The sequence below is a fragment of the Ovis aries genome, chromosome 12, assembly GCF_016772045.2.
Source record: "Ovis aries strain OAR_USU_Benz2616 breed Rambouillet chromosome 12, ARS-UI_Ramb_v3.0, whole genome shotgun sequence".
Classification (NCBI taxonomy): Eukaryota; Metazoa; Chordata; class Mammalia; order Artiodactyla; family Bovidae; genus Ovis; species Ovis aries.
This window is the reverse complement of record NC_056065.1, coordinates 36,437,734-36,454,803: the sequence shown is the minus strand read 5'-3', so window position 1 is coordinate 36,454,803 and position 17,070 is coordinate 36,437,734. Positions and strand designations below refer to the sequence as shown.

At 40.1% G+C, this 17,070-nt stretch overlaps 1 protein-coding gene across 1 annotated transcript in view; it reads left to right on the top strand.

Annotated features, from left to right (window-relative positions):
- F5 (coagulation factor V) overlaps window positions 1–16,775 on the top strand; it is a 76,331-nt gene extending 59,556 nt beyond the window's left edge. Inside the window, exons 18-25 of the mRNA XM_012187245.5 lie at window positions 874–990; window positions 1,873–1,944; window positions 2,906–3,009; window positions 3,640–3,795; window positions 6,074–6,218; window positions 9,016–9,167; window positions 14,162–14,344; window positions 16,255–16,775. Coding sequence (XP_012042635.2) covers window positions 874–990; window positions 1,873–1,944; window positions 2,906–3,009; window positions 3,640–3,795; window positions 6,074–6,218; window positions 9,016–9,167; window positions 14,162–14,344; window positions 16,255–16,401 — 1,076 coding nt within the window. The 3' untranslated portion in view covers window positions 16,402–16,775. The remainder of the gene's footprint in view (window positions 1–873; window positions 991–1,872; window positions 1,945–2,905; window positions 3,010–3,639; window positions 3,796–6,073; window positions 6,219–9,015; window positions 9,168–14,161; window positions 14,345–16,254) is intronic.
- The last annotated feature ends 295 nt before the right edge of the window (window positions 16,776–17,070 follow it).

Here is a 17,070-nt window from a genome sequence, read left to right as displayed (position 1 = left end):
AGGGGATTCTGTTTGCAACACACCAGTTTCTCATTAACAAAGCTATCAGAAGCCACTCTATTAAAATCAGGGACAGAAAGGGTTAGGTCAGGCTCACCCCTAACTTCTCACCAAGTATTACCAGATCAGTTATCCCTTCCACAAGCCTGGGAGAAGTGGGTCAGGGAACTGGCCCACTTAAATCTTCACACCTAACACCTGCATTAGAGAGTAGAAGGCTGGAGATCTTTTTTTAGTGTGTCTGAGGAGGAGGGCCATCAGCTACTACTTTTTATTCACAATCTAGGAAATGGTCACAAATCATAGTCGATAGAATATAAGTATTAACTGGTGGTAGGAAATGTTAAATACCAGAATGAATAATCAGAGGTTTCAGAAATTTCATTCTTTCAGTGCTTTTCTGAAACAATGTTTGTACACCTCTATCTAAAATGTAAACTTCATAGAAAAAAATGAAACATGAGGGAAGGATGTTTTATTTTTATTTTCTCATATAAAAAAGAAAAACTAGAAAAATGAAGAGAAGGAAACATGTACAATATTTGTGAGGCCCAATGACTATCATTCAAGGTTGCTTTGATAAGCTGCATTATGTATGGGTTAATTTGTAACGTGATATTTAGATAAATGAAAAATTTCTTTTTGTAAGGGGTATTGGAGATTTTTTAAGGTCCCAGGGCAATTTGTTTTTAGTGAGTGTGTGTGTGTGTTGTTGTTTGTTTTGATACACCTGTAATATTGTCTAAAGAGAAACGGCTAACTCAAGTTATATTCTAAATCACTTGCTATGCAGAGATTTTAGGATTCTTTGATAGGAGTCAACCAGTGTTAGCCTGTTAATCTTTGGGTATGCAATGTTGCCTTTTATTTTAGGTTCATTTAAAACTCTTGAAATGAAGGCATCAAAACCTGGCTGGTGGCTCCTAGACACAGAAGTTGGAGAAATTCAGAGAGCAGGAATGCAGACACCATTTCTCATCGTAGACAGAGGTATCATCTAAGAGCCACATTATTTTTTTGTTTTAGCAGAAGAGTACCTGTTCCTAGAATATCACCAAGTTTTAGGTTGGAAATATTCAACTCTGAGAACTCTGACATAACAGAGGCATGATCTGTAGCAGTAATTGCTTTTATTCTGACAGTCTGACTATACTGCAAACATCAGTCCGCCAGGAATCTTAAACTAAATGGTTCAAACCAAAGGCATTCCTCTCATTTGCTGAAGCGAAATAATGCATCCTCCTTTGTGATTCGTGAACCATGGGAAAGCACATGTGAGAAATTCTCCAGATTTCTAGAGTAGAGGAAGGGAAAGATACCAGGAATTCAGCTATGACCAAGATAGTCACTGAACTTGGCATTTTGGTATTCAAGAAACACAGTTTCTATCTGTCCATCCACTAATCCAGCCAGCCAGCTAGCCAGCACTTATTAAGCACCTGTTGAGTACCAAGCACTGTGTCAATATCCAAATAGCTCAGTGGCTAGCATTCCCTTCTTTGTTCAGGACATAAATAACATTGTAACTTTCAGGTCAATTTTTGAGAACACAGTCTTATGAAGGGTAGTACTTAATATTGTAAAATGGCTTATTTTAAGATACAAAAAGATGGAAAATCAATTTAAAAACTATTTGCACTTCCGGATAAGTTGTTTTCCACTAAGGTGTCATTAATTTTCATTTCTATTAAATATCAGTCTTGCCAGTGAGTTTATGATTTTATGATCAGACATATTTAAGTCGGCTGCCACACAGATAGGTGAAAACAAACTAATTACTGACCCAGAAGAGGTATATCTTTAGCCATGGAGATTTTACTTTGTTATATGTGCTTTCTAAGCAAAGTTTATTCACTGTTCTATTTCTTGTAGAATGTAAGATGCCAATGGGACTAAGCACTGGCCTGATAGCTGACTCACAGATCCAGGCTTCTGAGTTTTGGGGTAAGTAGTAGCGTCATAGCCTGTGAAAGGGTCCTCCTACAGCTGTGCTGTATATAGCCTGCAAAACCATATGTGATGACCCTTCCTCCATGGGTCATTGCTCCCCTCAAGGCTTTTTTCTACCACATTTTGATAGTAAGAGAGCAGTAAAATATCTAATTACTGACCCCCCAGAGATATAATCTCTAGCCATGGAACTTTACTTTGTTATGTGTATTTTCTAAGCAGCATTTACTCATCACTGATTTTTTTATAGACTATAAAGGTGTCAATGAGACTAAACTGTGTAATATTCCAGCCAGAACCACAGGGTCTTACAGGCGACATAATATAGTTCCCATTAATAGACCTCTTTGCTGTATCAACCATTCATCTATTCAAGAAATTTTTTGTTCACCCACTGTGCATCACAAACTCCTCAATTTCCTCTCTGTGCCTTCAAACTCTTGCCAAGATCAAGAGGTCAAATGTAAAGGATCATGCATGTGTACAAGCTAAGGCTGTTCAGTCATGTTCGACTCTTTGTGACCCTATGCACTGTAGCCCTCTCTCTGTCCATGGGATTCTCCATGGACTGGAGAATACTGGAGTAGGTTGCCATTTCCTCCTCCAGGGGGAAAGGATCGCGAGGCTCCCATAAATCTGCCCCATATCTTTCTGTTAGACAGGCACACTCAGCAGAAACCACATGAGCATAACTGAGAAAAAATAAACATGACCTATATTCAAGAAAAGGGGGTGGGTGGTGGTTGACAGCTGTCCAAGCACAGGCCTGAAACCAAGATTTCATCATCAGGGACTGACTTAGTAGCTGAGGCCTGTTTCCATTGCCTGGTTTCCTAACTAAAATAGACGTTCCTTTAGAAATCTGATTTTCCACTGGGACTAAATTCACTTGAGAAATTGCTAGTTGGATGTTCATTTTAATTCTGAATAAATTATTTTCTTCCTTTGTATTTAGGTTATTGGGAACCCAAATTAGCAAGATTAAACAATGGTGGATCATACAATGCTTGGATTGCAGAAAAACTTTCAACAGAATTTAACCCTCAGCCTTGGATCCAGGTATGTCTTACTAACCTGATAATGCATGCATGCTCAGTCATGTCCAACTCTTTGCAACCCCATGGACTGTAGCCCACCAGGCTCCTCTGTCCGTGGGATTCTCCAGGCAAGAATACTGGAGTGGTTTGCCATTTCCTCCTCTAAGGGTCTTCCCGACCCAGGGATTGAACCTCTGGCTCCTGCCTTGCCTGAGCCACCTGGGAAGCCCCAACCTGATAATAGTTACTACTATTGTAATAATAAAAATGACAGTGGTTTAATAATTTCTTCTTGTTGTTCTTGCAATGCTGTTAGGGGAAATGGCAATTACTAGGTGCTAGGCAGCATTCTAAGTACTTTACATACTCAAAACCTGTGACGTTAGTTCTAGCAATATCCAGTTTTATAGATTAAAAAATCTAAGATATGGAGGGATTAACTAACTTCCCAATGTCACACACAACTAATTTCTGGTTGAGTTTGGGTTCAAATTCAGGTATCCTGTGTTCAAATATGGATTGCACCTAGCCATTTTATTAGTTTGTTTGCTGTTATTTTGTTTTAAAGAAAGTTAGCTGTACAGTGACTTCAGGCAGTGTATGTGACTTGTTGACAAGGATAGTTCTGCTCAATGGCTTTGCTATATTGCAGGTAGACATGCAAAAGGAAGTCCTGCTCACAGGGATCCAGACCCAGGGCGCCAAACACTACCTGAAGCCCTACTACACCACCGAGTTCTGTGTGGCTTACAGCTCTGATCAGAAAAACTGGCGGATCTTCAAAGGGAACAGCACAAAGAATGTGATGGTCTGTGGGCACTGCTGTTTCTTCCCAAGCCTAGGGTTACTATGTCTTTTTGAAAAATACCTTTTGGGTGTTATAAATACAAACAGCATTTTTAGTGTTTTATGAAGAAAAGTGGTAAAGTGATGTGTTTGTATATTATAAACTAAAAAAATAACCTTAACTTCTAAAATTTCAAAACTCCATAAAACTTGCAAGAAAAATCTCTTTATCATCAAACTAAGCATCCAAACTTCTCAGATTGGCAGATGCTATATAGCAGAATATCTGGTTGTGTGCCTTAAAGAGCCCATGCTAAAATTGGGCCACCAATTTTTGATTTTGCTCTCACATTTTATTTTGTTCTTTAGTTCAGTGTAACTGAAGGAAGCCCCAAGTGAAGGAAATAGTAGTGTTAATACGAGCAATGCTGTGAGGTAGTGATTCTCATGTTTCTTTCTTTTTTTTTTTTTTTTTGTTGCCATGCTCAAGGAGTGATGTTCCCCTGCTGGATCTTCCAAAGGATCTTCTCACTGGGTTATTCCCAATGACCCAATTATTTCAACCCCAATCCTTCCCCTCCTCCCTATCCCCTCTCTCCAAAGAAAGCTATCTGAATACAAGGATCAGTCCACCATTATTATACTAATAACCTTGAATCACTTTCATTTTTTTTCTGTAAATCATTTACTATTTTACTCTCTTCTATGTCATCATTTAGCTATTTCTTATAATAAATCATTTGCACTATAACCTTAGAATAGATCATGAAAACCTTAAATTATGAGTCTTAGCAATCAGTATTGCAGAGAGTACACAGATTAAAGTCCATAGATTAAAGATTTTTGCATCTATGTTTGCGAGGGTTATCTGTGCATAGTTTTGTTTCTACTGTCCTTTTGTTTTAATGCGAGAATAATACTAGTTTCATAACATAAATTAGGTATGCTCTTCTATTTTCTGGAAGAGATTATCTAGTATTGATGTTAATTCTTTAAACTTTTGGTACAATTCACCAGTAAAAGCCACGTGGACCTGGAGATTTCTTTTCTGGGACTTTTTAGATTACGAATTCATTTTTTTAAATAGTTACATGTTATTCAGATTATCTATTTCATTTTGGGTGAATTGGGATAGTTTGTGTTTTCTCAGTCACTTGAGTAATTTCTTCTAAGTTGTTAAATATACATGTACAGGTTATTTGTATAATTCCCTTACTGTCCTTTTGATTTGTGTAGGCTCTGTAGTGATATTGCCTATTTCATTTATGATACTGGTAACATGAATCTCTTCTCTTTTTTGCTTTATCAGTCTTACTACAGATTTGCCAATTTTCTTTAATCTTTTAAAAGAACTGGCCCTTTGTTTGATTGCTCTTATCTATTGCTTTTCTGTTTTCAATGCTACTGATATCTGCTCTTATCTTTGACTTTCCTTGGCTCTTTCTGACACTGCTCTGCCAGGGAAGGGGGATGGGACACAGCCTCTTTACTGCCAAGGTAGATAGAGCTCACAGTCCATTCTCCACTTGGCCTCCTCTGTTGACACGTGAGCTGGGACCCCTCTCCTCCTTGCAAATAGGTAGGGATGGAATGGTCTCCACTGACACTGCAAGAGTGAGAGCCTTATTATAAGACAGAAGAGATGGAAATCTGGGGTCTCTATTTTGTTTTCTCTGACACAACTCCAGCGACAGTGTTGGGGTGCCTCATTACAGTCTCATGAGCATGGGAGTCTAGGTTCCCCATCTAGCCTTTGCAGCTGTTGGTAGGGAAGGGGACACAGTGTTTTCTAACCTATGGTGTTTGGCTTAAAGTAGAACAGTTGTTGCCTACAAGTTTTCAGTCTTGCTAGACTGCCTTTTCCTGGTCCTGAGGCCAGAGAAAAAATGCTTTTGCTATTTATTTTGTTTTTTTTTTTGTATGTTTGTCTGTACCTATTGGTGGCTCCTGAGTCCCGGCTTCCTTACTTATAAGTCTGTATATGAGGTAAAAACAAAACCCAGGGGACTGACAATGTGTTGTTCCTTGGGTCCTGAGAACTCTAGCCAGTCTGCCTTCTCTTCTCCACCTTTCAGAGTCTCTCTATGTTTTCAACTGTACTCAGTAGAAGGAACAGGGCAAAATTCATCTATACTATCTTCCTGAAGTAGAAGTCTTCCCAATTATCTTTTAAGACCAAATTAATTTGACTCAGGCTACCTGAAAACGTAATATTATAATATTAAATTGGATGGAAATTTTATTATAAAATCACTTTATGGATAATTGTTACATAACTAAAATTTCCTCTTTTCCTCTAGTATTTTGGTGGCAATTCAGATGCTTCTACAATCAAAGAGAATCAGATTGACCCACCTGTTGTGGCTAGATACATTAGGATCTCTCCAACTAGATCCTATAACAAACCTGCCCTTCGATTGGAACTGCAAGGTTGTGAGGTTAATGGTAAGGAACACAGATGCATTATTTTCCTTGCTCAGTTCAGTTCAGTCTCTCAGTAGTGTCCAACTCTTTGCAACCCCGTGGACATTTTTTTCACTGCTATTCATCAAATCAAGATTTGGGGCATATGGGAGAATGAGTAGAATTTTTAGTTTTCTCCAATTACTAAGGCTCCTAGAAAAACCTCTGTGAAACACAGGTTCCATTCAAGGAATGATCTAGACTGAGACTGGTTCTAGCAGCCAGAGGGCAGGCACCATCTCTCTGAACAATGTTTGGACCATATGGACACTGCTCTGACCCTCCAAAGAAGGACCCTAGCAAAGCATGACCTCCACCAGCCCACTTTCAATAAGAATTGAGAGTCAAACTGGGTCTGGCCCTTCTAAAAGCCTTCCAACCAGGTCACTCAGACTTTAATATAATAAAAGTGTCTTGCAACATTACTGGATATATTAGGTATTCAATAATTGTTTTTGAGAACTAAATCTGCTTCCCAACTTCCTGAAACCTTGCTTGAACTCTGTATTCTGTTTCACATTCTATGTAGGTACCCAAGCCTTTTCTAAGTAAGTTTCAGTTTTTCAAGGGATGTAATGTGACCTGTGGTATATATAAATCTAGGCAATCATAAATGGCAATAATAAAATTCTTCTATATATAATAAGATGTTTAAGGTGCTCATCAAACATTCTTCTCTCTTAGAGTGGTACTTTCCAACATTTTTTACTTCAAAGCATATATATAGAATATAACCTTAGTCTCACAGTCCGCAGTAAAAGAATGAAACAGACCACCCTGGGCTTGGCTGATCCAGGCACCACCAAGTTGCTCAAGGGCTGAGGGAGGAGGGAGATCAATATACAAACATACCTAAAACTTGCTGCAGCACATCTACTGGGAAGGTATAGCACCTCCTCTCAGGGTAGAGGGAAAAAGTACAGCTCACAGTGGAGAAAGTAACTGAACCTTGGAATCAGTTTCTTATCAAAGCAGATAATAATACAATAAACTCTTGATATTCATGAAGGATATGGAAAGGGCATTTTACCTATGCCCAGATAACCATGGTATATAACATGTCCACATAAAATGCAAATTTTGTATAAGCAGGAAAACTTGAAACAGCTCCATAGTATAGCGTGTGCATGCTCAGTTGTGTCTGATTCTTTACGACCCCATGAACTGCCCATCAGGCTCCTTGGTCCATGGAATTTTCCAGGCAAGAATACTGGAGTGGATTGCCATTTCCCCCTCCAGGGGGATCTTCCCAACCCAGGGATCAAACCCATATCTCCTGCATTAGCAGGCAGATTCTTTGCCACTGAGCCACGTGGGAAGCCCTGAAACAGCTCTTTAAGTCATTATTTTTTTCCTTTCCATATGGTCTATGATGTGAACTGGTCGTTTGTTCAGGTCATAGAGTCAAGCTACCCTAAAATGTGACATTCAACAATGCTAGTCTGTTTAAAACCTCCATTTTCTTTACAAGAAGCATTAATTATAAGATCTCTTCACTTTCTTGATGTTTATATAATTAGTATCTATGATAGACATTCTTCTTGTAAGCCTCTTTTTTCTTGAAGAAATTAAGGTATCACTTCAAGAAAATGTCTACATGATTTACTAGCAAGAACAAAGTGTCTTGTCTCTGTGATACTTTATATACATAGGGGCTTCCTGGGTGGCTCAGATGGTAAAGAAACAGCCTGCAATGTAGGAGACCTGGGTTTGATCCCTGGGTTGAGATTTCCTGGAGAAGGGAATGGTTAGCCACTGCAGTATTCTTGCCTGGAGAATCCCACAGACAGAGGAGCCTGGCAGGCTACAGTCCAACTGGTGAAGGGTAGGACATGACTGAGCAACTAACACTTTCACTTCACGTATATACATGGATGTTTTACTCCTTGGAAGAAAAGTGATGACCAACCTAGATAGTATATTCAAAAGCAGAGACGTTACTTGGCTGACTAAGGTCCATCTAGTCAAGGCTATGGTTTTTCCTGTGGTCATGTATGGATGTGAGAGTTGGACTGTGAAGAAGGCTGAGCACCGAAGAATTGATGCTTTTGAACTGTGGTGTAGGAGAAGACTCTTGAGAGTCCCTTGGACTGCAAGGAGATCCAACCAGTCCATTCTGAAGGAGATCAACCCTGGGATTTCTTTGGAAGGAATGATGCTAAAGCTGAAGCTCCAGTACTCTGGCCACCTCATGAGAAGAGTTGACTCATTGGAAAAGACTCTGATGCTGGGAGGGATTGAGGGCAGGAGGAGAAGGGGATGACAGAGGATGAGATGGCTGGATGGCATCACGGACTCGATGGACGTGAGTCTGAGTGAACTCCGGGAGATGGTGATGGACAGGGAGGGCTGGCGTGCTGCAATTCATGGGGTCACAAAGAGTCGGACACGACTGAGAGACTGAACTGAACTGAACTTAGGAATATTGTCTACCTGAAAGCAGAGACCAAAGTTTCCATGATTCTCTGAAGGAGGGAAATGAGTTTAGATGTTTAGAACATGGCATTTGATGTCAGACTGCCTGGGCTCAAATCTAGTTTCTGATTCTTTCACCAGTGTTACTTTAGTCAAGTTTCTTTTTCTTGCTGTGCTTGTTTTTTCATTTGTAAAATGGAGCTATTTAAGAGCATTAAGTAATACATGTATAGACGGAAAACATTGCTGTGATGGTTGTTTTGTTGTTACTTAGCAGTAATATTATTTGTCTCCGCTGAAGTACAAAATACCACAAAGGAGTATTGGTGGTGTGTAAATAATCACATTACTTTTCTCTTGACAGGATGCTCCACACCGCTGGGTATGGAAAGTGGAAAGATAGAAAACAAGCAAATCACTGCTTCTTCTTTTAAAAAGTCTTGGTGGGGAAATTACTGGGGACCCTTCCTTGCTCGTCTTAATGCCCAGGGCCGTGTAAATGCCTGGCAAGCTAAGGTAAACTGTCCCCTGTGAATGGAGTTCTCTTAGACTTTCTGAAGAAAGCATAGGCCCTCACTCCAGGGAACATGGGAACCTGGGAAGCCAGAAGATCCTCCCTTGTTTCTACAGAGTATGATATTATGTCTGAAAACGAAGATGTGTGTTGTGTTGACAGTTTTAGCTCAGAGAGAAGTTATCATCTGTGTGTTCTTGATTTAGACTAAGGGTGGGCAAAACTTTTCTGCAGAGGGCCAGATAATATTTTAGGCTTTGTGAGTCATACATTCTCTGTCATAATTACTCAACTCTACCACTGTTGTGGGAAGCAGTCATCAACAATATGTAAATGAATGAGCATGGCTGTGTTCCAATAAAACTTTATAAAATCAGGCAGTAGGCCAGACTGGGCCTTGGGCTGTATTTTGCCAGCTCCTGATTGAGACAACTTACATTATCAGTAAATGATTGAGATTTGTACCATCTTCTCTTCTTTGGTTCCCTCCACAATCTAGCACTATCCTTTATTTTCTTAAGAGTGTCATTTAAATTTTTTTGTTCCTGTATTTTCAGAACTCTGTAACATTCTTTTACAATGGTGACATGATAAAATGCTGCCAAACCAGGTTTTTAAATCTGTGATCTAAGTTTTATAAACACCTCACAGAGAGTTATATTGCCCTAGATGTTAGCCCATTGAGCAATCAAGGTAACTTAGTTCTAGGGTAACTATTAATATTGACTCATATTTATTTCATTCTTCAACTGACCTGGAAAATCAGAAAACCATAAGAAATCAGAATAGTCCAGTCAATCAACGTATGCCAAGTTCCCTATTTTCTATCCACCTAACGCTCTCTCTTGGAGAAGGCAATGGCAACCCACTCCAGTACTCTTGCCTGGAAAATCCCATGGATGGAGGAGCCTGGTAGGCTGCAGTCCATGGAGTTGCTAGGAGTCAGACACGACTGAGCGACTTCACTTTCACTTTTCACTTTCATGCATTGGAGAAGGAAATGGCAACCCACTCCAGTGTTCTTGCCTGGAGAATCCTAGGAACAGGGGGGCCTGGTAGGCTGCCATCTCTGGGGTCGCACAGAGTCGGACATGACTAAAGTGACTTAGCAGCAGCAGCAGCAGCAATGCTCTCAAGAAAGTGAAAGTCGCTCAGTCATATCCAACTATACAGTCCATGGAATTCTCTAGGCAAGAATACTGGAGCCTTTTCGCTTCTCCAGGGGATCTTCCCAACCCAGGGATCAAACCCAGGTCTCCTGCGTTGCAGAAAAATTCTCTACCAGCTGAGCCACAAGGGAAGCCCAAGAATACTGGAGTGGGTAGCCTATCCTTTCTCCAGTGGATCTTCCTGACCCCGGAATTGAACCTGGGTCTCCTGCATTGTAGGCAGATTCTTTATCAACTGAGCTATCAGTTGATAGCTCAGGGAAGCCCCTCTCTTAAGAAAGCTACACTCCAATTCCCTGGACTCTCTATAGAATTCCATGTCCTAATCTTAAATTAGGCCACCAGAAAGAAAAAGGGAGTTGTCTGGTGCAAGTGGAGTAAACAAGAGTTTGGACCCCATCTTAGGGCTTCCCAGGTGGCGCTAATGGTAAAGAATCCACTTGCCAATGCAGGAGACATAAGAGATGGAAGTTTGATCCCTGGGTTGGGAAGATCCCCTGGAGGAGGGCATGGCAACCCACTGCAGTATTCTTGCCCGGAGAATCTCAAGGATAGAGGAGCCTGGTGGGCTATAGTCGATGGAGTCACAAAGAGTCAGATGCACTGAAGAGACTTAGCACAGACTCCATTTGGATAGTCTCGGGGACCAATGTCTGTGCCCTGAAATTCATTTCTCAACTACCATAGAGTCACAGAATGTTAGAAAGGCAAGGGGTTTTTACAAAGCATCTGGCCCAGAGTTTCCTCTTAGGTCTAAACACATGCATCCATGCTAAGTTGCTTCAGTCATGTGCAACCCTGTGACTCTATGGGTTGCAGTCTGTGACTCTGTGGATTGTAGCCAAGCCTAACCACAAAGGAAGTTAAATAATTTTAGTTTAGCCTGGTGGCAGAATCAGGAATCCCACTCTCCAGATAAATAGATCTGTGGTCCTTGTACCATCTGAAGCAACCCAAGTACTCATTTTGCAATTTTGCAAAAGGGGAGAACTGAGACCCACAGAAATTAATAAAAGTGACAGTATTATATAACATTTTTATTTAATTTCTATAATATAAATAGTGAAGTGAAAGTCACTCAGTCGTGTCTGACTCTGCGACCCAATGGACTGTATAGTGCAATTCTCCAGGCCAGAATACTGGAGTGGGTAGCTGTTCCCTTACTCCAGGGCATCTTCCCAACCCAGGTCTCCCACATTGCAGGAAGATTCTTTACCAGCTGAGCCACAAGGGAAACCCAAGAATACTGGAGTGGGTAGCCTATCCCTTCTCCAGCAGATCTTCCTGACCCAGGAATTGAATCGAGGTCTCCTGCAATGCAGGCAGATTCTTTACCAGCTGAGCTACCAGAAAAGCCCTATAAAATAAATAGTGAAAGTGAGATCGCTCAGTCGTGTCCGACTCTTTGCAACCCCGTGGACTGTAGCCCACCAGGCTCTGCTGTCCATGGGATTCTCCAGGCAAGAATACTGGAGTGGGTTGCCATTTCCTTCTCCAGGGCATCTTCCTGACCCAGGGATCAAACCCAGGTCTCCTACATTGCAGCCAGATGCTTTAACCTCTGAGCCACCAGGGAAGCCCCATAATATAAATAAGATAATAAAAAATAATCATTCCCTGGCAATCCAGTGATAAGCACTCTGTACTTTCCCTGCAGATGCATGGGTTTGATCTCTGGTTAGGGAACTAAGATCCCACATGCCATGCAAGGCAGCCAGGGAATTTTAGGTCAGAACTATTTGTTTCACTTAACCATCAATTAGTATAAAATGTCTTTTATAGAGCTCCTTTAGAGAGGCTGAAAGTCTAAACCAGGCATGTGCAGGTATGTGCGCAAGTGTCTCTATCTGTTTTATGGTAGAGACAAAAAGATATATACCTACAAAAATCTTCTAGTTACCTATATGCATGCTGTCTCATTCACACAACCTTCAGTTCAGTTCAGTCGCTCAATAGTGTCCGACTCTTTGTGACCCCATGAATTGCAGCACGCCAGCCCTCCCTGTCTTTCACCAGCTCCTGGAGTTCACGCAAACTCATGTCCATCGAGTAGGTGATGCCATCCAACCATCTCATCCTCTGTCATCCCCTTCTCCTCCTGCCCCCAATCCCTCCCAGCATCAGAGTCTTTTCCAATGAGTCAACTCTTCTCATGAGGTGGCCAAAGTATTGGAGTTTCAGCTTTAGCATCATTCCTTCCAAAGAACAGCCAGGACTGATATCCTTTAGAATGGATTGGTTGGATGTCCTTGCAGTCCAAGGGACTCTCAAGAGTCTTATCCAACTCCACAGTTCAAAAGCATCAATTCTACACAACCTTGAAGACACCAGCAGATGTCACTACAGGGTGTTACAAAATTAGCCCAAATTATCTAATACAGTACATTAATTAATTTGCTTTAAAAATACAGTAACATGTGATTGTAGCATATGTGTATACACATACAGCCATATATATAGGAGTGATGTTGAGAAAATATATATTGGTTATTTCATATAGAATTGAACACTACATTGTTGTTTAGTTGCTAAATCGTGTCTGACTGTTTGAGACCCCATGGATTGCAGCCCACCAGGCTCCTCTGTCCATGGGATTCTCCAGGCAAGAACACTGGAATGGGTTGCAATTTCCTTCTCCCGGGGATATTCCTTACCCAGGGATTGAACATGCGTCGATCCACATTGGCAGGCGGATTCTTTACCACTGAGCCACTGGGAAGCCCAAATGAGACTATGGGCCAGGATAAATCTCCCAAAGATGAAAATTAATCTCAAGTTATTCCAAAACTCAATTAGTCTTTCTGATCCTCTTTCTCTAAGCACCTAATGCCAAACATGTGATTAGGCATTTTGTTTAGGCCAGAGACAAGACAACTACTATGGCATGTCCAGCCCTGGGTGTAGCTTTATCAAGTCTCTCAAATAACATGTTTATTTGAAATATCAGAAAAGAAGAAATTGGACCTCTTCTCCTATTGACATATGACGTTAGCAATGGAAAGAAAACTGGAGCTTTTCTAAAATAAGTAAGAGAAAGTATACTATCTAGTTCTTTCCCAAATAACGTCAATAATATCATCATAGTATTTCATTCTTTTCTTTTCATTGTGGTAAAAGTTGAATAATATAAATCATACTATTTTAAGCCATATTTAACTGTGCAGTTCAGTGAACTAAGTACATTCACATAATTGTGCAACTCTCACCATCATCCAGCTCCCAAATTTTTCACCTTCTTAGACTGAAATTCTGTCCCCATTAAACACTAACTCCCTATTTCTCTTCCCCACCCCTCCTCACCCTATGGCCCCTGGCATCTATCAATATACTTTCTGACTCTATGACTTTGACCATTCTAGGCATCTCGTATAAGGGGAATCAAACAGTATTTGCACTTAATGTATACTGCAATGCATTTTATATTATACCATCATAGTATTTTAAACCAACTTGCTTAAAAGAAAAATATTTAGATAATTTAGCAATTGACTTTTTTCCTCAGATAAAATATATTTATTTTTTGAGCTCCATCTGTGCGCCATACATTGTGTTTAGTACCTGGAAACAAAGCTAAGTCCCTGCCCTCAAAGAATAAGGAATACAAGTAAACAAATAACTATTGTCCAATGGGTAAAATATTCCAGAAGTTTCTAAACATGCTGATGATAAATGAGAAGGAACAGGGGAGGATTCTAGGAGAAAGGGAGTTCTCAGGGATGAGACAGAAAAGAAATCCTTTGACCTCAATGCATTTCTGAGTATTTCGATCTAAAAAAAAGCAAAGGTTTTAACCTCTGTCTTACCCATTGTTCTAATCATTTTCATAGGCAAACAACAACAATCAGTGGTTACAAATTGATCTGCTCAAAATCAAGAAGATAACTGCGATTGTAACACAAGGTTGCAAGTCTCTGTCCTCTGAAATGTATGTGAAGAGCTACACCATCCACTACAGTGACCAGGGCATGGACTGGAAACCTTACAGGGAGAAATCCTCCATGGTGGACAAGGTACAGAGAGATCTTGGCAAAAAGAAAACAATTGGAAAACTGCTGTGATGAGACCAATACCTCAAATTTGCAACTAGCTCTTGTATTTGATAAGTGTGCATTGATGTGCATCACTCCTTACGTCTTCTAAGTCCTGGACCTGGTGTTGGGACAGGGACCATGTATACTATCTTTCTGTTTTGACTGAGCCACCTGCAAAGTAATGAGAACGACAGGGGATGGTGTGAAGTTCAACTATCTCTGATTGAGGAAGATGGTGAAAGAAAGGGTCATCTCAGCCTGCTTGGGCTGTGTAATGAATTACCACAGCCTGGGTGACAAACAAAAATCACTTATTCCACACAGTTCTGGAGGCTAGAATCCTAGATCCGGGTGCCACCATGGGCAGGTTTTTGGTGCGGGCAGTCTTCCTTGCTGTGCCCTCCGTGGCCTTCCTCGGTGTGTGCACACACAGAGGGAGATGCCATGAAGGCCCTACCCCCATTCCTAGTCCTAATCACCTTTCAAAGGCCCCACCTGCCAGTATCACCTCATTGAGAACGAGGGTTTGAAGACATGAATTTTGGAAGGACACAAACGTACAATCTATAACAGGGGTCTACAAAACCTACCATATTAGCATTGGCACCCCACTCCAGTACTGTTGCCTGGAAAATCCCATGGACGGAGGAGCCTGGTGGGCTGCAGTCCATGGGGTCGCTAAGGGTCGGCACGACTGAAGTGACTCAGCAGCAGCAGAAAACCTACCATCTTAGCATTAGCTTAGTTATACTTGTTACTCACGTCTGATCAAATACCTATGGCCATATTCCTTTCTGTGCCATACTGTTACTAGGCAGAAAACAATTGTTATCCTTCCCCACAAGGAGATTAATTTCTTGCAAGATGAACTACTCCATCACACTCTTAAATTCCTAGCTATGTGGATTTAAAATCTTACGAGAGGCAAAGCTAAGGAGATGAGCCAAAAATTCCAGGAAAGGGAACTGGGCTGAAACCAGTAGGAGGGGGAACACAGGAGTAGGGGACGGATGTTTACTGGGTGCTCAACATGGACCCGGCCCTTATCTTAGTTAATGGGTTTGAATCTCTCTTTCTCTCTCTAAACCCCTGGTTTGTTTCGGTTGGATTGGTTTATTTCTCACTGTATCAGGATGTTCTCATAGTAGGGTAAGCATCATTTTGATAAACAAATAGTGACTCAGTCTCTGATGTGTGTACATCTTGGGGAACTTTCTGGGAATGACAAAAGCACACCTCAAACTCAGTTTAGTTGAGGATGTAGGGCATATGACAGAAAGGATATTAATACATAAAAATGTGTGATTGCATTTTATTTGAAATGTTAGTAATAACTAACCATAATCATTAGCTATTACTAACATTTAAAATAAAATGCAACCCTGCATTTTTATGCTTATTATCTGGTGCTTAATAAACACTTTTCATATGTTGACATGCTCTTAAAATCTTCACAACAACTTCTACTAGGTAAAATCTATTATCTCCATTTGGCCAATGAGGAAAAAACAGAAAATCAAAGTCTATAAGTAATTTGCTCAAAGTCACATAACTACAAGGGGGCTAAAGGTGGAGATGTATTTGTGGCTGCTTCACAGCACCATATCAGATTTCTTTATTTTTTCCTATTTCAACTCAGATCGTTGGAGAGGTGATATCCCTAAAGAGGCATGTCTGGAGTGAGATTTCATAATTGATTGAGGATCATCTTTGTGATAAGTTGTATGTGTTCATTGATATCCACAGTTTGAACTAAAAAACACAAAAAATTACCTGTAAGATTTTTTTAACTGAAATACAGTTGATGTACAATATTATGTTAGTTTCAGTTATAAGGTTTCCATACCCATTATGCCATCATTAAAGAGTTTCTCATATTTTGCTTTCAGATTTTCGAAGGAAATAATAATGTCAGAGGACATGTGAAGAACTTTTTCAGCCCACCAATCATCTCCAGGTTTATACGCATCATTCCTAAAACATGGAATCAGAGTATTGCACTTCGTTTGGAACTCTTTGGCTGTGATATTTACTAGAATTGAATATTTTAAAAGATAGGAGGGACTTAACGATATCAAACCACTCAGAGTGGGCAATGCATTTTGTAGCTATTTTAAGTATTAAAAATTTTCCATTATTTCTCTTTTTTCTATTAGAGAATAAAATTTTATATGTGAAACCTTTATGATATAACTCCTGATAACCACTAAGTAAGATGATGACTATTATTTCTGCATTAATTTGAATATAGATAGGAAAACACCAAGAACCAACAAGAAAAGGCTTTTATTTCACTGATTAAAAATTCTATCTAAAGTAATATTCATACGATTAACATTCTTCATTATAGTTTTCTTAAATGCTATACACATTAATAAAAGAAGTATTACTTCCTTAAACCACTCATAAACCCGGATAACTTTCATTCCTACATTTTCCCTTAAAAGAGCTATGACTTAAGAGTATAGGAAAAAAACAGTATTTCTAAATGTTTTGCTTATCTTGACAATGGAGGGAAAAAAAATCTTACTGCATGAAAGAACAAGTATTTAAAATGCCCTGTCTTCCTCACATGACAATGATTGTTCTGACCCTCCAGGAGTAAAGATAAAAGTAAGCATGTTTTCAGCGGTCCCACCAGACTTGTGACTCTGGCCTGGTTTCCCTTGGGACGGATTGCATACATTGATGTTCAGGGTTAGGTT